This window comes from Hypomesus transpacificus, unplaced genomic scaffold (assembly GCF_021917145.1).
Source record: "Hypomesus transpacificus isolate Combined female unplaced genomic scaffold, fHypTra1 scaffold_257, whole genome shotgun sequence".
NCBI lineage: Eukaryota > Metazoa > Chordata > Actinopteri > Osmeriformes > Osmeridae > Hypomesus > Hypomesus transpacificus.
Window position 1 is genome coordinate 14,426 of NW_025813784.1, and position 23,267 is coordinate 37,692.

At 49.6% G+C, this 23,267-nt stretch overlaps 1 protein-coding gene across 1 annotated transcript; it reads right to left on the reverse strand.

Moving 5' to 3' along the window:
- Nucleotides 1-1,714: 1,714 nt before the first annotated feature.
- On the reverse strand, nt 1,715-16,305 carry LOC124462868 (lysyl oxidase homolog 4-like). The gene is given in 15 exon segments (XM_047014563.1): nt 1,715-2,531; nt 3,018-3,129; nt 4,319-4,455; nt 4,842-4,957; nt 5,221-5,464; nt 5,677-5,839; nt 6,413-6,580; nt 6,690-6,844; nt 7,642-7,822; nt 8,470-8,487; nt 8,490-8,724; nt 11,907-12,118; nt 13,231-13,805; nt 14,011-14,324; nt 16,085-16,305. Coding segments are annotated over 14 exon segments (2,694 nt in total). The 5' UTR covers nt 14,318-14,324; nt 16,085-16,305; the 3' UTR covers nt 1,715-2,460.
- Nucleotides 16,306-23,267: the final 6,962 nt, after the last annotated feature.

Below are 23,267 nucleotides of genomic sequence, written 5' to 3' on the forward strand. Positions count from 1 at the left end.
ACTCATTCACACACTCATTCACACACTCATTCACACACACACACACACACACACACACACACACACACACACACACACACACACTGCCTCTGGTCATGTGTGCTCTCCTGCTGGTTAATTGAGGGCTTATTTAAAACCTTCGCTGGACATCCTGCCTGCTATTACTGCTAAACATAGACCGTGACTAAAACAACCACTCACACAAACACACCATATGTACTGGCACACACACACACACACACAGCACACACACAGCACACACACCACACACACACCACACACACACTCTCACACACACACACACCACACACACACACACACACAGCACACACACCACACACATCCTATTCTGAATCCCACACCAGAGGGAAAATAACCTAAAATAAGTAGCATGTTATGTGTCTGGCATGTGATGGTTGTCCGGATTCACTCACTAAAAGTGGTGAGAGGAGATATGCTGGTGTGTGTGTGTGTGTGTATTTGCCTGTGTATGCCTGTGTGTGTGTGTTGTTTGCCTGTGTGTGTGTTTGCCTGTGTGTGTGTGTGTGTGTGCCTGTGTGTGTGTGTGCCTGTGTGTGTGTGCCTGTGTGTGTGTGTGCCTGTGTGCCTGTGTGTGTGTGCCTGTGTGTGTGTGTGTTAGAAGCTGCCAGAGCAGGGTAGCCCTGGCTCCGCATGCATGGATGGAGATCCTGCTCCTACATACACTACACCATTCCACATTACAACAAGGCTTTATTTACATGTCAAAACAACCGCATATGTAATAACCTTGTAATAACTCGGTTATAAGCAACATTGATTAATGTGAGGGTTAGTTTTTAATAGGTCTGTTATCTATGGCTCTGCAGTAATAATCATATATTAGTAACCAAGCTGTTTGGAAATCTGCCATTTATTAAATTAGTATTTTCAATATGTATGTCAAGTATTATCATGTTTAACCAAGTATGTACCACTTATAAACCAAGTATTGCCAAAATAACGAAGTACTACCATGTAGTAGTAGCCAGGTACAGCCAGCCATGTGCTACAAAGTATAAACCAAGTATTACAAAGTATAACTATGTGTACAAAGTACACATAGTAAAACTATGTGCTACCATGCACAAACCAAGTATTTCCAGGTATTACCAGTTATTAGCAAGGTATTCCACCTATACTCTCTATAGAACAGAAATAAAATGAGAGGAATAAATACCAACAAAAAAAAATCACAATACCGATAAAAGCATGGACACACTGGGACAGCAGTGGAGAGAGGGCTGGAGAGACAGGGGTGGAGAGAGGGGTGGAGAGAGAAGGGTGGAGAGAGGGGTGGAGAGAGGGGTGGAGAGAGGGGTGGAGAGAGAAGGGTGGAGAGGGGTGGAGAGAGAGAGGTGGAGAGAGAGGGGTGGAGAGAGGGGTGGAGAGGGGGGTGGAGAGAGAGGGGTGGAGAGAGAGGTGGAGAGAGAGGGGTGGAGAGAGAGGGGTGGAGAGGGGGGGGTCTCAGTGAGTGGCGCTTGTGGCACTAAAGCCGAAGGGCAGGGACCCGGGTTCTATTCCCGCCCCAGGCCATATCCTGAACATCTTCCACTTTCTCTGGCGCTGAAATATGAAATATAGCTGAAAGAGACACACACGAAAAATCAAATTACAATAAAACCTAAAAACACAACATAAATAAAGGAAGAGACCCTGGCCAGAACGACCACACAGACCTGTACATGACGATACATTTGCAATACGTTACAATATTTATTCAACAATCCAAGACACAGAACGACATGAGCACCATAGGCAAGGACTGGACGCACACAGAGAGAAGCCTGTTAACATTGTGATACCAGACATCTGAAGTACTTTTAAATCACATCACTGTGACGCTGTGACAGTTGGCGTGACGCGTGTCTGCGCTGGTGGATGATAGCCTGATTAGTTGGTAAACTACGTAGATTGCCATTCATCACACACCTGTGAGTGTGAGTTTGTGTGTGAGTGAATTTTAAGACGTTTTTTCAGTTTGACTGCTTTAAATTCTTGCTGCTGTGACACCTGCCACTTGTTCCTAGTTAGGAATGTTCATGAGGTCTGCTCACTGTACAAGCGCCTCATACATCTCTGTCTCCTTCTGTCTCTGTCTCACTTTCCATCACTCCTCTCCCTCCTCCATCTCCCTCCTCTGTTCATCTTTCTCCTCTCTCTCCCCATCGCTCTCTGCCCCCCCCCCCCCCCCTCTCTCTCTCTCTCTCTCTCTGTCGCGGATAGTGGCATTATACTGCTTATTCAATCTTTTTCCCTTTTGACTAACACACCCCATCCCTCCCTGACTCCTTCTCTCCCTCCCCTCCCCTCCCTCCTTCCCTCCCTCCATCTGGACGTCGTCTTCTTCCTGTTCTTCAGGGTTCGTCTCTCACGATTGGCCGAGGCGGGGCAATGATGCGTGGTTTCTAAGCTCCGCCCTGAGCTCTGATTGTTGGGTGGTTAGAGGAAGTTGTTGGTGATTTGACCCTGGTGCTCAAACAGGTCCTCCACCTCCGGACTGTAGGCATCACCTGGGAGGGAGAAAGAGAGAGAGAGAGGAAAGACAATGAAAGAAAGACAAAAGTATACTTTCACTGTAATACCTAACATCTGTGCCCCCCCCCCGTCACCACCTGCGCCCCTCCTCCCCAACCTGCTCCACCTGTCAGCTCCCTCATCACCTCAGGCCCCCCGCCCCCTGACATCACCTCAGGCCCCCCGCCCCCCTCTCATCACCTCAGGCCCCCCGCCCCCCTGACATCACCTCAGGCCCCCCGCCCCCCTCTCATCACCTCAGGCCCCCCGCCCCCCTGACATCACCTCAGGCCCCCCGCCCCCCTGACATCACCTCAGGCCCCCCGCCCCCCTGACATCACCTCAGGCCCCCCGCCCCCCTCTCCTCCCCCATCACCTCAGGCCCCCCGCCCCCCTCTCCTCCCCCATCACCTCAGGCCCCCCGCCCCCCTCTCCTCCCTCATCACCTCAGGCCCCCCGCCCCCCTCTCCTCCCCTCCTTACCTGCGTGGCACCCGAACAGGAAGACCCTCCCTCCGTCGTATTTGCAGCGACAGCGCATTACGTTGTTCTGGAAGTCGGACTCAGCCATGTCCAGAGAGGGGTTCACCTCCACCTGCACGCAGCGGGGCACAGGGGGGGCACAGGGCACCACACAGTACAGTCAGGAAGTACTTTCGCCATCTCTGATAGTACGGTGTGCTATGGTGTGTTATGGTGTGTTATTTACAGGAAAACGCAGTCGTGAAAGTAGTCGTCGTTATGGATGGTTGTTTTTGTTGTCGTTTCAATAAAGTTTGGGTTTTGTTTGTGTGAGGTTGTTGTGGAGGGTTAACGGGGTGTGGGGGACTCTGGGTCATGGGGATCAGGGAGGGTTCTAGTGTCGTCAACCTGAGGTCGCCATGACAATGTACGTGAAACGGAGGGGACTGTGTCAACTCAACCGCAGCCTGTACACACACACACACTCATATATAGACACATATACACACTCATATATAGACACATATACAAAAAAGCATTCACACACGCACAAACTAATGTACTCTTTATTACCAACTTAACTACTGTTGTGCCACAATTTCCATGGCAACCCCTCAACGATGCGGGAGTGACTGTCGTCGTGGCGATGTTTGATCTCTACTTTATGACACGTATTTGATTACATTCACAGAAGCATGATGGCAGAGAGCAAGCAGCCACACACACACACACAAACACACATAAAAGCACACACACACACATAAAAGCACACACACACACACACACACACAAAAGCACACACACACACATAAAAGCACACACACACCAGCGGCACAAAGTACCTCAAACTACCTAGACACATACACACACACACACACGAAAGCTTACAAACTGAGCCAACTTCCATTTAGCTAAAATTATGGTCTGTATCCTAACCCCTTATCTCCTAGTCGCTACGGTTACCTGAGCCAACAAAACACAGTTCCAGATATGGAAACAGCGAGTGTGTCGCACGCTCCTGTTCGCACGCTCCTGTTTCCACTTTCCTCTGCACATCCAAGAGTTTTCAAATGCTTTCACTGCTCAGATAATGACACAGGTCATTTTCTCAGCAAGATTAAAATAGTTTCTTTCCTATTAAAGTTTTGGAATAGGAAGATGCAACGTCAGGAATTTCCCTTAAGTGGTGTGTCAGTAATTTTGCATGTGTGTGTATTTGTGTTTGGCACTTTATATGTCAGTGTGTTCCTGTGTTCTTGTGTATGTGCGAGTGTGTGTGTGGGGGGGTGAGTGTGTGTGTGTATGGATGGATGACCTCTGACCTGGAAGATGTACTCCCCAGGTCGTATGTCAGTGATGTCGATCCACTGGCAGTCGATGTCATGGCGATAGGTATCCCAGCAACCAACGGTGATGCCCTGATCTCCCATGTTGTAGCAGGAGTAACGCTTCTGAAGACCTGTCGCCGCGGGAACGCACAACCGTGTTGTTTTTCATTGTGGTGGTGTTGAGGTCACATGACGTGGCAACAGGGTTGGGGTTCAGGGTTGTTTTGGGCTGAGGTTAGGGTCATTTAGGGGGTAACATACCTTCAGACTTAGGGTTAAGTTGGGGTTAGGTAGAGGTTTAGTTTAGGTAAAGATTAAGGTTAAAGTTAGGTTGGGGTTAGGTAGAGGTTTAGATTAGGTTAAGGTTAGGTTAGGGTTAGGATTAAGGGTTAAGATTAGGTAGAGGGGTTAGGTATAGGTTAAGGTTAGGTAGAGGGGTTAGGTAAAGGGGTTAGCTATAGGTTAAGGTTGGGTAGAGGGGTTAGGTTGAGGAGTTAGGTAGAGGGGTTACTTGTACCTTCAGGGCAATATGTGTCCTCTAGACAGAAGCTGGCCTTGTGACCTTCTGCGACCTTGGTTCCATTCAAGGTCAAGAGGTCATAGTGAGTGAACACCTCTATGCTGTGGTAGTGCCTGTGGGGGGCAGGAGAGGAAGAAGAGGAGGAGGAAGAGGAGGAGGAGGTGGAGGAGGAGGAAACAGGATGAGAGAACAAAAGGGTTTGCATTTTGTTTGAAGAAAGTTTCACGTTTCACCTGTTTCTGGAATTTTCTCTGACAGTTATTCTGATCACCCACACACACACACCCACACACACACCCCCACACACACACACACACACCCACACACACCCACACCCCCCCCCACACACACACACACCCCCTCCCCCCGTCCCTACCGGTGGCAGGCGTGCCAGGTCCAGCTCTCTCGGGTGGCGCGGGGTCTGAAGTCTGCTCTGCCCAGGTTCATGATGCGTGAGGAGAAGCGCAGCAGGCGGCGGTGGCCGTAGGGCCATGTCATCCTGGAGGCCGACGACGACAGGCAGTTCTCCTCATGGGCGCAGGTGAGCAGGTGCAGCGGCCGGTCCTCCAGGTAGGCCGACTCCTGGACCAGCTGGGCATCCACGACCAGGTCAGGGGCCGCTGAGGGGGGGGTGAGGCAGAAGCGGGGGAGGGGGGAAAGAGGGGAGAAAGGGGGGAAAGGGGATCAGTCTGTGTGTGTGTGTGTGTGTGTGTATGTGTGTGTGCGTGTGTATGTGTATGTGTGTGTCTGTGTGTGTATGTGTGTATTTGTGTGTCTGTGTGTGTGTGTCTGTGTATCTGTGTGTGTATGTGTGTGTGTGTGTGTGACTCACTGTCCACACAGGTGACCCCCGCGGCCCGGCCCTGCCCTCCTCTGGGGCAGTACAGCTGGGTGTTCCTGCGGCAGCGCTGGACAGACAGCTCCGTCCCAATGCAGTGGGTTCCACTCAGAACCACCTCCTCCGCTTCAGGGGAACCTGGCCAGTACCAGGTCTCCTACACACACACACACACACACAGTATACACGCACACACAGTATACACACACACACAGTATACACACACACACACACACCATCATGAGTGCTGGTCCTGGACCAGTGACCATTAGAATATGTTACCATAACAAACATTATCACATATTTTCCACTCTTTTTCTTTTTTTAGAAGTTTTGCACCGGCTCGTTAACTTTTTCTCTCTATCTACAGACACACACACACACATCCTATAGTCCACGCAGCAGAAGTCTATTTTTGAGTTTGTTTTCTTTCTGCGTTTCCCTTCCTCTCCTTTTCTCTCCTTCTCTCTCTCTCTCTCTCTCTCTCTCTCTCTCTCTCTCTCTGTATTTTATTTTGGTATGAGTGGAAGTGGACTTTACTGAAAGCTGTCATTAACTTGGGCATGGGAATGAACACAGCATAGACACACAAACAGACGAGAGAGATAGTGGGAGGGAGGGAGGGAGGGAGGGAGGGAGGGAGGGAGGGAAGGAAAGAGGGAGGGACAGAGAGGGACAGAGAGAGAGAGAGTGAAGAGGGGGACATGATAGAGGAGAAGGAGGTGCAGACCTGGTGAGCCCTGGAGGCAAAGCCATATCCCAGCTGTCTGCACACCACCATGGCCTCGTTGATGCCCCAATTCTCACTGCACACAGCCCCCCAGCGCTGGGCCCCCCCGGCCTCCACCAGCACCTCCACACGGCCCTCCTGGGGGTCACGGCCCCCCGCCAGACGCACCTGGATACAGGAGACACAGAACTCAGTGGTAGCGTGTGTGTGTCCAGGTGTGTTGAGGATGTGTGTGTGTGAGTATGGATGTGTGTCTGTGAGTGTGTGTGAGTCTCACCGTGGCCTCCAGGCCTGTGTTGGGGACGTTGCAGCGTAGGGCCACGTCCTGGGTGTGTTTACAGGTGTAGAGAGGAACCTCCCGGAAGCCACACTCCATGATGGAGCGCTCCCGCCCCGAACACTGAACACTGTTCATGTGGATGGGTCCCGTACCTGGGCAGGGATGAGGGCAGGGATAAGGGGAGGGATGAGGGGAGGGATGAGGGGAGGGATGAGGGCAGGGATGAGGGGAGGGATGAGGGGAGGGATGAGGGCAAGGATGGAGGGCTGTTTCTGGGTCGGAATCTCCGTGACAGCTCTCCCCATATGAAGGAGAACCAGGACTAGGAGAATTAGGACTAGGAGAAACAGGACAAGGAGAACCAGACCTGGGAGAACCAGGACTGGGACAACCAGGACCAGGAGAAACAGGACTGGGAGATCTATATTAGAACCCCAGATCTGACCACACGGTGAGTGATGTGGTTCAGACTCAACATGAGCCTACAGACCAACGTCTTTACTACAGTGTTTTAACAGACAGAAATACGACAGGGGGAAGTGAGTGTTTGAGAACACCCAGCCTCTTTCAGGCCCTGTCATTTAGTCCAGCTGCTGATGTCGTCAGGAAGAGAGATGGTGAGCGCTTCACGTAGACCCTACACACACACACACACACACACACACACACACACACACACACACACACACACACACACACACACACACCTAGCACACACACACATCATACACACACACACATGCCAACTACCAAAGAGGAATATTAATAGCTATAAAGAAGGACAACCACAGCCTACATACACACGTGTGTGAGTGTGTATATACTGTGTGAGTGTGTATATACTGTGTGTGTGTGTGTATACTGTGTGTGTGTGTGTATACTGTGTGAGTGTGTATATACTGTGTGTGTGTGTGTGTATACTGTGTGTGTATGCTGTGTGTGTCCTCACCCTGGCCCAGCTGGGCTCTGTTCAGGGCCTCCTTGGCTGAGCCGTAGCCCAGCTCCCTGCACACCACGCTGGCAGCAGCCAGGTCCCACAGGTGGTCACACACCGTGCCCCACTTCCCCTCCCGCAGCACCTCCACACGGCCCTCCCCCAGCCGAGGGCCTGCCTTCAGACGCACCACCGGCTGGGGGGGGAGGGGAAGGGAAGGAGGGGGGAGGGAGGGGGGGGGGGAGGGGGAGGAGGGAGAGGGGAGGGAGAGGGGAGGGGAGGGGAGAGGGGAGGGAGGGGGGGGGGAGGGAGGGGGGAGGGGGGAGAGGGGAGGGAGAGGGGAGGGGAGGGAGAGGGGGAGGGAGGGGGGGGGGAGAGGGGAGGGAGGGGGGAGGGAGAGAGGGGGGAGAGGGGGAGGGAGAGGGGAGAGGGAGATGGGAAGGAGGGGGGAGGGAGAGAGGGGGGATGAGGGGAAGGAGAGGGGAAGGAGGAGGGGGAGGGAGGGAGGGGGGAGGGAGAGGGGAGGGAGGGGGGAGGTAGTGATGAGGAGAGACAGATAAGGAAGAGAGAGATAAGAGACACAGAGAGAGATGGGGAAGGAGAGACAGAAAGAGAGAGATGTGGGTTTGAAACAAAAGGAAGCAGAGGTAAACAGGCAGGTAAACAAAGTGTGTGTGTATGAGCGTGTATAGTGAGTGTGTGTGTATGAGTGTGTATAGTGAGTGTGTGTGTATGAGTGTGTATAGTGAGTGTGTGTGTGTGTATGAGTGTGTATAGTGAGTGTGTGTGTATGAGTGTGTATAGTGAGTGTGTGTGTATGAGTGTGTGCAGGTGCGTTCCCACCTGCACGGAGGGCGGAGGGGCGGGGGGCGTCCAGAGGCCAGGCGTGTGAACTGAGCTCCAGGGACGCAGCGGACCACGGCGTGCATCCCCCCCAGACACGGCACCTCGCTCCTGGGCAGGGACAGCAGCGCGGGGCACTGCTCCAGAGACACCTCCACTCCCACACACTGCACCTTCTCCACCCAGTACGCCTTCTTACTGGAGGATACACTCAGGCTGGAGGAGGGGTCCAACAGCTTGGCGTCCCACAGCTTCCTGGAGGAGAGACAGGTAGACAGACGGACAGACGGACAAACAAACAGACGGACAGACAGACGGACAGACGGACAGACAGTCAGACAGACAGACAGACAGACAGACAGACAGACAGACAGACAGACGGGCAGACGGAAAGACGGACAGACAGACAGACAGACAGGCAGACAGGCAGACAGACAAACAGGGAGACAGACGGACAGACGGACAGACGGACAGACGGACAGACAGATGGAGACGGTGTGAATAAATGTGGCCCAAACATGATATAAACAACAAAACACAAAAAACGTTTTCTCTTCCTCTTCTCTCTCCCTCTCTCAACCCTACCCCCTTTTCTCTTCCTCCCAACCCCCTCCTCCCCCTCTCTCCCAGACTCTTACGCTGTGGTTAGCCACTGTCCCCCGCAGAAAGATCTGAATGTTCCTATTGTAAAGCCAGATCAGCGCTTTCCACCCCTTTACTCTCCTCCTCCTCCTCCACCTCCTCCTCCACCTCCCACTCTCAGTTTTCCTCTCCTTATATTCCTTCTCAGATACATATTAAACTAATCCAAATGTTCTATGTAGCCCTCATCTCTCTCTTTCCCCCCCCCCTCTCTCTCTCTCTCTCCCTTGCTGTCTCTCTCGCTTTCTCCACACTCTCTCAAATCTTCTGGATTCCCTATCCTGTATTCATAGGTATTTCTGTGTTAAGTCTAGTCTGGAACAGTGGAAAACATGATATATATAAACCAACAAATATAAAAATAAATGTACATATTTTATTTAAAGAAAAGGACATTACCTAAGCTAACAACTGCACTATTCAGACAGGAATCCAACCTGTCTCCTGGTCAAAGCAACACACACACACACCCACACACACACACATACACACACTGACCACACACACACATATACACACACTGACCACACATACACCCTCACAGCTGAGTACAGAAGAACTCAAAGACTTGAAGTGTTCTTCACAGGGAAATATGACACTTCAATAAAAAACATGATTTACAAAACAGGCTGTAAGAATCTGTACCAGCCTGAGAACACACGAACATACACACAGACACACACACACACACACAGACACACAGACACACACACTCAAACTCAGCAGAAAACTAAGATGGACCCCACTAAACGGTTTCACACTGATGGTGGTGTGTGTGTGTGAGTGTGTGTATGTGTGAGTGTGTAAAGTTTCATGGAACGTGTGTCTGGATGAGCATTCACAAACAGGGTGTTTTTACGTGTTTGCACAAGCATGCATGCCATGTGTGTGTGAGAGATATGTCTTAACTCTGTGTGTGTGTGTGTGTGATATGTCATAACTTTGTGTGTGTGTGTGTGTGTGTGTGATATGTCATAACTCTGTGTGTGTGTGTGTGTGATATGTCATAACTCTGTGGTGAGTTTAAAGGAGCGTAGCTGGCACTGTCTGCTGTGTGGTTAGGCTGTAGCATGTCACAGCACACACCAGACGAGGAGGAACGCACGTATCTCTGTCGCTCCTTCACCTTCTCTCCCTCCCTCCCTCCACCCCCCTTCTCTCTCTCTCTCTCTCTCTCTCTCTCTCTCTCTCTCTCTCTCTCTTCTTCCTTCCTTTTAGAGAAAAAACCTAAGTGACAGCCACGGCCGCGCTGGAGCGGGTGGTTTAATGACAGGGAGGCTGAGGAGGCGACGGAAGGTCAACAAGCTTCTAGAACTTCCAGTAGTGGAACGAGGATCACAAACTACACACCACACCAGCAGTAGTCTCTCCAGACATGTAGGAGGAGGAGGGGAGGACGAGGGAGGGAGGGACGTTTAAGAAAGACAGCTAATCTAAGGCACAAACATCCATGGTAAACCTTGGCATATATAACCCTAACCCTTGGTATGGGTCAGGACCTTTCAGGCTTCTTATGGATCTTCATCTATCCATCCAGCTTCACTCTGCCTCACTCTGCCTCACCCTGCCTCACCTTGCCTCACCCAGCTTAAGTGAGGCTCACCTCAACAACTTTAACAAAACATCAACAAAACACCCGCCTCTCTAAGCTATGTTTTCACAGAACAACACGCCATCATTATCCAGTGTGTTTACAGAGGGACCGAAATGGCATCCCTCCATCTCTCCATCCCTCCATCCCTCCATCTCTCCATCTCTCCATCCCTCCATCTCTCCATCCCTCCATCTCTCCATCCCTCCATCTCTCTCACCCTCCCTCCCTCCCCCCTCCCTCCCTCCCCCCCCTCCCTCCCTCCCTCCCTCCCCTCCATTCATCTCCCCATGGTTTAGGCGGGAGTCCTCCGATCTGAAAATAAACGTTCCTTCTGTGGATCCAGCTGGCAGCGGCCCTGAAGGTTCCACTAAACACCTCAGAACGCTGTGTCAACATTGGCTCGGCGTCAGGTCAACACTGGCCTGGGGTCCTGTCCACTGGGTTAAACCCAGAGAGCAGGGGGAAACTAACTCAAATCAAAACACAGACTGGTCGCAAAATGACCTCTAACACTTCTGTTGTTGTTTTTTCTCAATATCTCTGTTCCTCAGCGAGCATAACAACCACCTCTAAACAATAGCAGTTGGAGAAAGGGTTGCACTCGACCTGCAACATCTGATTGGCCGGGGGAACTCAAGGGAACCAATCACAGGGGTTCGTATGTGTATTCTATATGAGTGACTGGCGGCTGAATATTCTTGGAAAATGACTGGTGATAGTATTACAGGACTGGGACTAGGACTATCACTACTGACCTTTCAGACTGTTTCCAAGCTAGACCACAAACCAACGCTAGATAGTGGGCGCGGTGAGTGAGAAACAGGAAGCCAGAATCGGAGAGAGACAGAGCGGTCGAGCGAGGAGAGAGTTCTGGAAGGACACTGCTCCTTACACAGTTTCCACTGAGGGTCTCATAATGACATGAGATTAGAATAATGTGTGGAAAGGGATTTTCAATCAAATCCCACACACACACACACTTGCACACACGGACACACATGCACACACACTCCCCTTTCTCTTTCTCACGCACATACACTTGCACACACGGACACACATGCACACACACTCCTCTCTCTCTTTCTCTTTCTCACACAAACACACACACACACACTTGCACACACGGACACACATGCACACACACTCCTCTCTCTCTTTCTCTTTCTCACACACACACACACACACACCCCCCTCCGCTCACCTGTAGGCAGTCTGGTCGTGGGGTTCGGCGGCGGGGTATCCCAGCATGCCACAGACCACGCGACTCCCGCTCAGATCCCAGCCCTGGTCGCACACGTGGCGCCATCTCCCAGCATGCTTCACTTCCAGCACGCCCTCGGTCAGCAGGGCGCCATGTCTTCCGGACAGGACCGGCCGCAGACGCACGTCTGCCAGATGCACCCTGGACGAGCCCTGGGGCGAGGGGGAGACAGGGGGTCAGTGAGGAGGAGGGTGAGGGTAGCTTGGGTTAGCCCTGAAGGGGAGACAGGGGGTCAGTGAGGAGGAGGGTGAGGGTAGCTTGGGTTAGCCCTGAAGGGGAGACGGGGGGTCAGTGAGGAGGAGGGTGAGGGTAGCTTGAGTTAGCCCTGAAGGGGAGGGGCTGGGAGGGAGATGGGGGAGACAGGGGAGTCAACGAAGAACAGGGGAGGGCGAGATCGGGGGAGGAGAAGGAAGGACCGACGTCTTCTAAGTGTGTAAACACTGTCTCGCTCTAATCAAGACCTTCTGTGATCACCAGCACGGACAGGAAACAGACCAAGGCGTGTGTGTGTTTAGGTGTGTGTGTGTGTGTGTTTAGGTGTGTGTTGTGGGCAGCCTGTGCCACCAAGATTACAGCCGAGGAGGAATAGCTAGATTACACAGCAGAAAGCACATTAGGCTGGTGATAGATGTTGATGTTATTTCCTGATCTGAGAATAGCAGCAAGTTGGGCTGAGTAATCACAGGTGGTTGACAACCAATGTAGAGGCGGCAGAAAATGAGGGATTGAATCCGATTGGTGGAGAACTGTTTTTAGGGCGGTCTGTAATTACGCCTTTAGAGTTACTAGGAATGTAGATCTGTAAGATTGTGCGAGTGTGCCTTTGAGTGAAAGTGTGTGTGTGTGCCTTTGAGTGAAAGAGTGTGTGTGTGTGTGCATGCATCCCTTGCAGATGATGTGTGAAAAACTGCAGGCGAAAAACATTTCCTGTGTAAGACACAATCAAACTGGAGTGAAGGAAGGTCTCTCCTAGTTCTTCACCTGTCTCACCTCCTAGTCTTATAGATGCTTATAGTACCTGGTGCTATCACCTGGTACTGTCACCTGGTACTGTCACATGGTACTGTCACCTGGTATTCCAGTCTCACCTGGTACTGTCACCTGGTACTGTCAGCTGGTACTGTCACCTGGTACTGTCACCTGGTACTGTCACCTGGTATTCCAGTCTCACCTGGTACTGTCACCTGGTACTGTCACCTGGTACTGTCACCTGGTGTTCCAGTCTCACCTGGTGTCCCAGTCTCACCTGGTATTCCAGTCTCACCTGGTATTGGTCCAGTCTGGGCTCAGGCTCTGGCTCCACATGGTTCCCCACGGCCTCCCTCTCTGCCTCCCTCCTGACGGCCTGTGTCTCGGCCCGGCCCACTTCCTCCCCCTGCCTGGCTGCTGGTGGTATGGCCCGGCCAATCTCCTGCCCCTGCCTGTAGGCCGCCCCATTCGCGAGGCGGGGGGGAATCTGGTGCCCCTGGGGCGTGGCATTGCTCTCCTGTCCCGCCCTCGCCACCCCTCCCTGCTGCCGCCGAAGGATCTGGATCTCGTGACCTCGCCTCTGCGCCGGTGAACTTTGACCTCTGGGGCCGCCGGGAGGGTTCCGGAAGAGGACGATCTCGTGACCCCGCGCTCTCGGGGAAGAGGCCGGCTCTGATTGGCTGGCTGCCGGAGCGGGGGCCGGGGGGGCCGGGGGGGCGGCGGGGGCGGAGCCTGGTTGTCGGTTCTGGCTACAGATGACCCCCAGGTCCTCGGAGTGCGAGCAGTCGTTCACCCCCCAGCCGTTAGAGCGACAGGAAGTGATGGAGGCTTCGGTCCCCATGCAGCGAACGTTGTCCAACCAAATCAGACCTGCAGGCGTTCGGGGGAGGAGTCAGTCAGGGTCCCTTTAAAGGAATAGTTCACTCAAAAAAAGGTTATCGAACTTTCACGAGACTAGATGCGAAACACAACAACCCAAACGACAGCAAACACACACACACACACACTGTCCCCAACAACCGTCCAAAGCGAGCTCAGCTCTGGTCTGAAGACGCAGAGCCAGCCGGGCGCCCACCTTGCCCTTCTCCGAACCTGGCGCTGTGTGCCCAGGTGAGGCTGTGAGTGTACCCCAGCTCCCTGCACACCACGCTGGCCAGACTCAGGTCCACCTCGTCGTCACACACCGTCCCCCAGGCTCCCTCGTGGTACACTTCCACGCGGCCCTCGTGGGGCCCCCTTCGCCCCTCGCCGGCCAGGCGCACACGGGGGGAGGGGTCCTGGGGGGGGGCAGCCGGCACCATGGGGGGGAGGAAGAGGAGGAGGAGGAGGAGGGGGGAGAAGAGCGAGAGGGGGGGGCTCACGCATAGCAGGAGGCTCAACATCTTGGACCTGGGGGAGGAGGGGGAGAAAGGGGAGGAGGGGGAGGAGGGGGAGGAAGGGGAGGAGGGGGAGGAAGGGATGGGGGAGGAGGGGGAGGAAGGGATGGGGGAGGAGGGGGAGGAGGGGGAGGAAGGGGAGGAGGGGGAGGAAGGGATGGGGGAGGAGGGGGAGGAAGGGATGGGGGAGGAGGGGGAGGAGGGGGAAGAAGGGATGGGGGAGGAGGGGGAGGAGGAGGAGGAGAGGGAGGAGAGAGTGACAGTAAGAGTTTATTCTGTCATTATAAAAGATTTGAAGTACGTGAACGTCCGTGAGCTACTTAACAATGTATAAGATGATTTATAACACAATGCAAACGTGTTTCAGACTGACTACTGTGTTCTAATTCCACCACAATACACAAAGAAGCTCGAGTTCTTCATCTGAACACGTTCCAGCACCACTCAGCACAATGCTCAGAAAGGCGTTAAAACAAAAAAATACAAAAAAAAACATTGAATCACACAAATCTCACATTCCTCCTTCAGGACATGTAATTACACACTGCTGACAACATGGAGCGCTTCTCTCTCAATCTACAAAGAGATAAAACGCAGCACAATCCCAAACATAGTCTTAAGAGTGAGAAGAAAAGAGAGAGAGAGACAGAGAGACAGACAGAGACAGAGAGACAGAGAGACAGAGAGAGACAGAGACAGAGAGAGACAGAGAAAGAGAGTCACAGAGAGAGAGAAACATAAAGACAGAGAGAGAGAGGCAGAGAGAGAGGCAGAGAGAGAGGCAGAGAGAGAGAGAGAGAGAGAGGCAGAGAGAGAGGCAGAGAGAGAGGCAGAGGCATGGAGGCAGGGAGCATAAACAGACCGGCTCAGCCAAAGCCTCAGACACTGTGTCCACAAGCTCCCAGTATAGCGGAGCTACGTCTCGTTAGCGCGACGAGACACATGAGCAAATAAACACCACAGTTAAACATCCCATACACGCAAAACACAAACACACACACACACACACAGGCAAATATGCAGAAGAATCAGGACCACATGCAAGGGGGCACAGGGCTGCTGTTGTGAGATGGGGTGTGTTTTTATGCTCTAAAGCGGTGTCCTTCACCTGAGGTTTGTATATGTGAAGTTAATAAAGTTAGTTCAGTTGAAGCTGTTTTTGACACTAAGAAATGAGTGAACAGGAGAGGGCTGAGAGGAGGAGAGGAGTTGGAGGAGGAGAAGAGGTGGTGGAGGAGCAGAGGAGAGGAGGTGGAGGAGGAGAGGAGATAGAGGAGGAGAGGAGGTGGAGGAGGAGAGGAGATAGAGGAGGAGAGGAGAGGAGGTGGAGGAGAAGAAGAGGTGGTGAAGGAGCAGAGCAGAGGAGGTGGAGGAGGAGAGAAGAGGTGGTGGAGGAGGAGAAGAGGTGGTGGAGGAGCAGAGGAGAGGAGGTGGAGGAGCAGAGGAGAGGAGGTGGAGGAGGAGAGAAGAGGTGGTGGAGGAGGAGAAGAGGTGGTGGAGGAGCAGAGGAGAGGTGGTGAAGGAGCAGAGCAGAGGAGGTGGAGGAGAAGAAGAGGTGGTGGAGGAGCAGAGCAGAGGAGGTGGAGGAGGAGAGGAGAGGTGGTGGAGGAGGAGGGGAAGACAGCGCCCGACTGAAAGTCACAGGTTACAAGATATAAAAAACTGAAGGGTGGGGGGGAGATAAGGGTAGAAGAGCAGGGTTAGGGTGAGGGTTAGGGAAATGAGAACGAGAAGAAGTAATAGAATGATGAAAAGCAAAGCGTCGACACTCACCTGTCAGCTGAAATCAGCTCCTCATCAGCACTGAGAGATGGAGAGAATGAACCAGAAGGAAAGGAACTGGAGTGAGACTGAGTCTAATTCCCTCCCTCCCTTTTGTCACTTTCTCCATCCCTCCCACTTTCTCTTCTTTATGTAAAATGTTTTTTTTTTATTCCTTCGTTTAGTTCTTATGAGTTTGCCTTCAATTGCCCTTCCAAGCCCCCATTCAAACTGTCATCCATGCACTTACCTTACACACACACACACACACACACACACACTAATTGTAGGCTATGGGGATAGCTCTGATGCTAACCACACCCACAATTAGTGGTGTTGTGAAATAAATACGTGCTCTTCAGCAATAATGCTACTGCCTCTTTCAAACTCTCTTCTTCTCTCTCTGTCTCTCTCTCTTTATTTGACATAAAGGTTTCGTAACTTCATCTGCGTGGCATCCACTTACTGGGAGACATATGATGATAGAGTGAAAGAGACCGAGAGAGCAGAAAGAAAGAGATACAGAGATATGGAGTGAGAGAGAGTGAAAGAGATAGAGAGATATGGAGTGAGAGAGAGTGAAAGAGATAGAGAGATATGGAGTGAGAGAGAGTGAAAGAGATAGAGAGATATGGAGTGAGAGAGAGTGAAAGAGATAGAGAGATATGGAGTGAGAGAGAGTGAAAGAGAACACATTTAAAATCTCACCAGCCTTCATGTTTTCAATGTGACACTATAGGTCTATTTCGCTTGCAAAAACCCATGACATCACATGTAAAGGCCGATGTCATGACTTTTAAGGACTGATGACATCACCTGTAAGGACCGATGACATCACTAGTAAAGGCTTTTAAAAGAACAGCTACAGTGAGAGTTGAAATCTCAACAGTTTTATCGTCAAGATTATACTGATGTAAAACACGTTATAGCTTGCGCCCGCACACGTTCATGGGCTTTCATATAGATGATGTCAAGTCTTTAAATCAAGTTAAAACCAAATCATTGCATGAGCCGGGAAAAGAACGTTATAAAAGGATCCAATATAAGCAACAGAGTATTAACCATCTGCTGTCCTGGATCGGCGTTACAGTTAGCGAGAGTGATCTGGCACCATCAAGTGGAGATAATGATCAAACTATTAGATTTCAGAATTTTAAATGTGTGTTCTTAACTGTGCGTTAATCTGTCAATGATTAATAATAATAAAAATATTGAACTTCATTATGATTGATTTACTTAATTACTGTTGTTGAAGCCTGTTGTTGAAGCCTGTTGTTGAGGCCATGCAGATTTGAGATGATGCTGGATGGATGACTCAGATCTGATTTTAATATTTCACAGATCCTTACATCTCAGATCTGCATCATCATGACATGATGGCTGTTAAAGATGAAAAGACATCGTGCCGCTAGATAAGCCATATGACTTGGCCATAGCTGGCACTGTTTGATACGGTGCATTGGTTAAAGACTGCCATCTAGTGGAAATATTGAGATCTACAGTTTTGAACTAGGAAGATAAACCTATTCTTGTTTGAACCGATCTTGAATGTTTATACTGGCATAACATAAAAACAGTATTAGTTGCTGTTTTATTTCCATATCTGACAGATATTATCTGTCGATTGTTAATAATAACCTTTACTAACAAACAGTGGTTGAGGACTGTGAGGAGGCTGGTTTGCAGCAAATACATCTGATGGTGGTGAGTCAATACAAATCTCATTATAATTTGTACTTCTTTATTAGAGTCAGATTTCATCAAGCCTTGATAATTACATAAACAATCCCTGCTTTGGTTCCAGATACATGATTAAGTTAAAGAAAAGTAGTCATTGGGATGAGGGACGAGGCCCCCTCGACTCACTGTGGAAGAAAAGTAAATAACACAAAAAAAAATAAAAAGCTGAGTTTAGTGTAATTCTAAATTATTACTGAGAGAATGAGGACCGGTAGATACGAGGGGCTAGTCCCTAGCAACAGAATGTCATGTGTATATTGTAAGAAAGATTGAATCAATGAATGACAACTGTGAATAAAAACATCCCATTACTGGTAGTACAAAATGGTGACAAACCTGCACAATAAGTCCCAGAACAAAAGGTGGGGCTGAGGACACTATTAAAAAGGATATTTTTTTAAAATTCTTCTGGGGGAACATGCCCCCAGACTCCCCTAGCTTTGCTGGATTACAGGAAAAATAATAGGTTTTATCTAGGGGCTTGGCCCCCCCAAAAGTGGGAACCTAGATTTGCCCCTGGTAAAGGCTAACAAACTGGCAATTACTTAAAGGCTATGTGAAACGCCTGAAGCATACGCATTAGTGATGGGTCGTTCGCGAATGTTGTTGTATGTGTCACTTGTAGGTGAACGTCGGGAGCTGGCTCGCATATCTAAAGAGCCGACTCAATTTTTAATAGATTAATATAGCCTATAAATTATGATTATGAAATAATGATTTGTAATTGTATTTAAATAATTGGATAATTCAAAGATTAACAACAAAAATACTTATAGGCTTAAAGGCGCACACGATCATCCTCACATTCTGTTCCTGTCAATCATACACGCGGTGTCAACCAATTATAGGCTACTGCATGAGGGAGGACCGAGCCAACTCGCCCACACTCAGTTAGACGAGTCGTCGAAACTCGACGGAGAGCCAGGGGCGGTCTTTCCTACGGGCGGTATAGGCGGTCGCCTAGGGCGCCACTCAGAGGGGGGCGCCAAAAAATGCGCCTAGGAAAGAAAGAAAAAAAATTCTTTTTTTTTTTGCTGGGCAGTTTTTTTTTGCGCCCCTTTCTTTATCTTCAACCAGTATTTTGACATTCAAAAAATAAAACTAACATTAGCGTAAATCGAGCCGGGTATACTACCCCTTAAAAAAGGAAGGGGTACGTACCTCCTTGGTGTTATCAGAACTTAGCACAGTGAGGCGTTTGGTTAGAGTTTGTGTGTTCAAGAACTTTGAAGAACGAAATAATGAAGAGGCAAAAGCTATCCGGGGCGAAATTTAAGAAGAATAAGAGAAATGTGCAAAGGCGAAAGGTAGGCTAAATCCTTAAATTCTGGTCTTATCTTATGATGAATTCCAGATAAGAAAACTTTCATTAATGCGTGAATTGCCCTGGGCACTTTAGTGGAGTTAAGAAGTAAAGATGTAGGGCCTACCTTGAACGTGTTCCTACTCCCTGTCAAATTACCTAGTTCTTTAAGGATTTTACAGTGGCGGGTATACCCGCTATAGCCTATATAAAAAATGATGTCCATTTATTCTACGTTATACAAAAAAAACGCGATTAAAATAGGGGCGCACATATATATAGCCAGTGCAACAACACTACAAATATCTTACTCGTTGCATAGCACACCCAATAATTGCCGTGTTTGTCTTCCTTAATGTCCTTAATGCCTAATGGGTGTGCTATGCAACGACTAAGATATTTGTAGTGTTGTTGCATTAGGTATTAGGATGTTGGGGTCCACCTGCTTTTCTTAGCTCATTAACTAGCAACTGCTAGCAAAATTCCAAATGAATATGCCAGTTAGCATGTAGTCACTTACCCCTTAATGCAACAAAATGTTGGTTGCAATACACATTGAGAAAGTTTATGAAAATACTGTTTATCCTGTTCAGGGAGTCAGATGGCTGAGCGGTGAGGGAGACGGGCTAGTAATCGGAAGGTTGCCGTGCCCCGCCAAATGACGTTGCGTCCTTGGGCAAGGCACTTCACCCTACTTGCCTTGGGGGGAATGTCCCTGTACTTACTGTAAGTCGCTCTGGATAAGAGCGTCTGCTAAATGACTAAATGTAAATGTAAATGTTCTGGAGACTGTTAAATGTGCCTAAAAACGCCTAAACAGCATGCCCAAAGTAAATTGAAAGCTGTTCTTGAACCATTTGGAGTACATGCATGTAAATGGACTCTTTTGAAAGATGACACTCTGAAGTTATGTTCCTTGTTGTCAGGACCCCTGTCAGTCCTTCTGGTGTTGAGTAATAGAAGCTTGAACACAAGGAAAGTGAAAGTTTTTATTTCCTCCTAGATTTTGTTTTGAAAACAGAGGCCTGAAGAGGCCTAGAGGTGGTAGGTATTAGCTGGAAGACAGAATTGGACCACAGGTTGAAGCCTTACCCAATTCAGATCAAAAGTCAAACATAATACCACAATATATTCATATTTGACACATGTTTTTATAAGAGTACTTCCAGGCGTTTTCTAAAAGGGCCTTTTGGAGACTCCAGAATGACCCTTCTAACCAAGGTCAAATTCTTAGGATAAAAAGGTATAATTGTTACCTCTAATGAAAGGTGGTCCTTAGAACTATCATATATAACAGCTAAATCCCTCATTAGTATTACTGAAACACAAAAACTGAAGCATGAACACAATGGAGTGATTTATCTGATTCCCAGGATTAGCACACAAAGAACACTGACATATTGCGCAATCGACTTTTATTTTGAAGGCTCCACAAAACCTGGCATATGGGGTATCGCCATTTACAGCTAGCGCTAAGCTACAAGGATAACTATCTCTTTTCAGAGTCATTCCAAGCCAGTTAGAAAAAATCGTGTACGGGGGTGGGCGGGGGGCGGGCTGGACGCACAGACCTAGTTGGCTTTAGAGGACTGTCACCGGGGCATGGAAGCTCCTATTGGCTAAACCAAGGTGTCTATCAACAGGTCAGAGTGTAGCGGCCATTTTAAGACTATCCCCGTGTTTCTACTTGACCCAGATCTCATGCTATGAGCTAAAGTGCGTTGAGAGACAGAATTCTTTTTTTTTACGAAGTAACAATAAAGCAACAAGATTGTGGCTATGTGTGGATATAATTCTTTGTTTGGACAACTACTCGACATGGTTTGATACTTTGGACCCTTGGGAATGTAAGCAGATGAGGTTTTGATGAGTTGTGTGCATACCTGGACATTCCTAAGTAATCGAAGGTAAGTACAACTTTTTTCTCTGGCATTGTTGAAGGAACGGTCACCGGACAAAGACGTTGACGCTACTTTCTGTTGCAAGTTGAGCTTGAATTGGTTTATTTCAATGGAAGCACAAGAATCGTAGCTTTCCAACGATGTATAACATGTGTACTAGTCGAAAAAAAATATTTATGATTTTTAATGCTTAATAACTGGGGGAGGAGGGGGCAGAGCTGTTGCATTGTTTGGTGGCATGACACTAAAGCATGACCTTTATCCCTTCGCCTACACACTGAGAAAAGCTGAATACTTTCACTTTAAAAATAAAAGTAATATAATTGTTTTACAGTTTTTCCTTTGAGTTGTCTATCTGGGTTTTATCTTTGAGTTGTTTAATATTTTGTCTCAATATATCATAAAATAGGAAATTATATAGCAGGGAAGTATAGAATGTTTATGCATTGACATTTGGCAGAAACTCTTATCCAGAACGACTTACAGTAAGTACAGGGACATTCCCCCGAAGCAAGTAGGGTGAAGTGCCTTGCCCAAGGACACAACCTCATTTGGCAAGTCTGGGAATCGAACCAGCGACCTTCTGATTACGTAATAGAGACAGATTTCATCAAGCCTTGATTATTACACAAACAATCCCTGCTTTGGTTCCAGATACATGATTAAGTTAAAGGAAAAGTAGTACGTTGATTTACTAGGCTATACTTCTTACCCAGTGTTCCCACTATTCCCGAGTATATAATGACTAATTATAGAATGCAAACCTTCATAAACCTTAACCCACAATTTAATGTTTATAGTTTATTATTTGCAGGGTGTACATTTTAAAAAGACAGAAGACAGGAGAGAGCTGGTTGCCATAGGGATGGTCATGAAGCCGTTCTAAGGGAGGTGTGACTTCATCAGCTCACTGCAGACTCTGGACCCCTGGAGGTCAGAGGTCAGGGACAAACACAGTGTTACCAGGGAGACCTGGGAGTATGACAACATCATGAGTCATCATGGCTGTGGTTTATACTCACAGGTGATTTGTCCAATGGTCACGGGCTTGAGGGGTACGAATTCGTCGACAGAGCGGACAGACCTTCCTGAACACACCTGTGGAGAGACATCAGAGAGTCAGAGAGACCAAAGAGTCAGAGAGACCAGAGAGTGAGACAGACCAGAGAGTCAGAGAGACCAGAGACACCAGAGAGTCAGAGAGACCAGACAGTCAGAGAGACCAGGAAGGGGGGTGGGAGGACTCACAGGAGAGCAGGAGGAGGTCCTCTGGTCACACAGGTTGAGGCTGCAGTGCAGGTAGACGTCCCTGTAGTCCCCCTGGAACAGGAACAGCAGCGCAGAGAAGCGAGCCTGGAGGGACAAGCCACTCTCCTCCACGGTCACCTGGCGATGGTTGGTAGGACACCTGGAGGAACAGGGGGGTTAGACAAACACACATACACTTATACTTCTCTTCTCCTCTCCAGGGTCACATACTTGTCCTGGATGAGGAAGTATTTCAGGAGGTCATCAGGATCAGGGGAGTGGGTGGCGTAGCAGTCCTCCAGAACGACCACAAAGGCCTCAGCGTCCGTCTCTTCAACAGACACGCCCACATGCAGGATGGATCCCAGGGGCAGAGTGACTGGGCCTGCAGTGTAAGGATCTGTGTAGTTGGCATCACGGAACAGAGACATGGAGGCACTGGCCTGGGCACCCTCATCTTTCACCGCACCTTCAAGACTGACAAGATATGGAACAAGTAAAAAAAAAATTAGAAAAAAAATTTGAACACACGTTAAATTGGAAACTAAGTGTGTCAATGTTTGAGTTTGTGAGGGTCCACGTACTCCAGGTATGGTTTGATGACCACATCCAGGCTGGCCACTGTCTCCAGAGGATAGGTGCAGGAGAAAGGGATCCTCAGGGGTTGAACCAAGGTCTCACTGACCGGGTAGACAAACAGACTGTTGGAGTAGATGGCGTGGCTGTCGTTGGTCTGGAGAGAGAAGGAAGAGGACAATATGAGTTGCCCAGCTGTGCAGGGTTGATCAATCAGGCAGAAACAGGCAGACTGGTAGAGTAACCGTGTCCTGACCGTCAGAGTGGTTCCACAGCTGCCCTCCCAGCGCTCCATCTGGAACCACACCGTCCCATTAATCTCCTGGGAGGAGGAGCAGCGGGCGTTGGCCAGGTGAACAGAGGAGGAGTGCAGATGTTTGGCTGCCAGCTGAGACTTGAGGAGACCCACATCCAGGTAGCTCCTCCC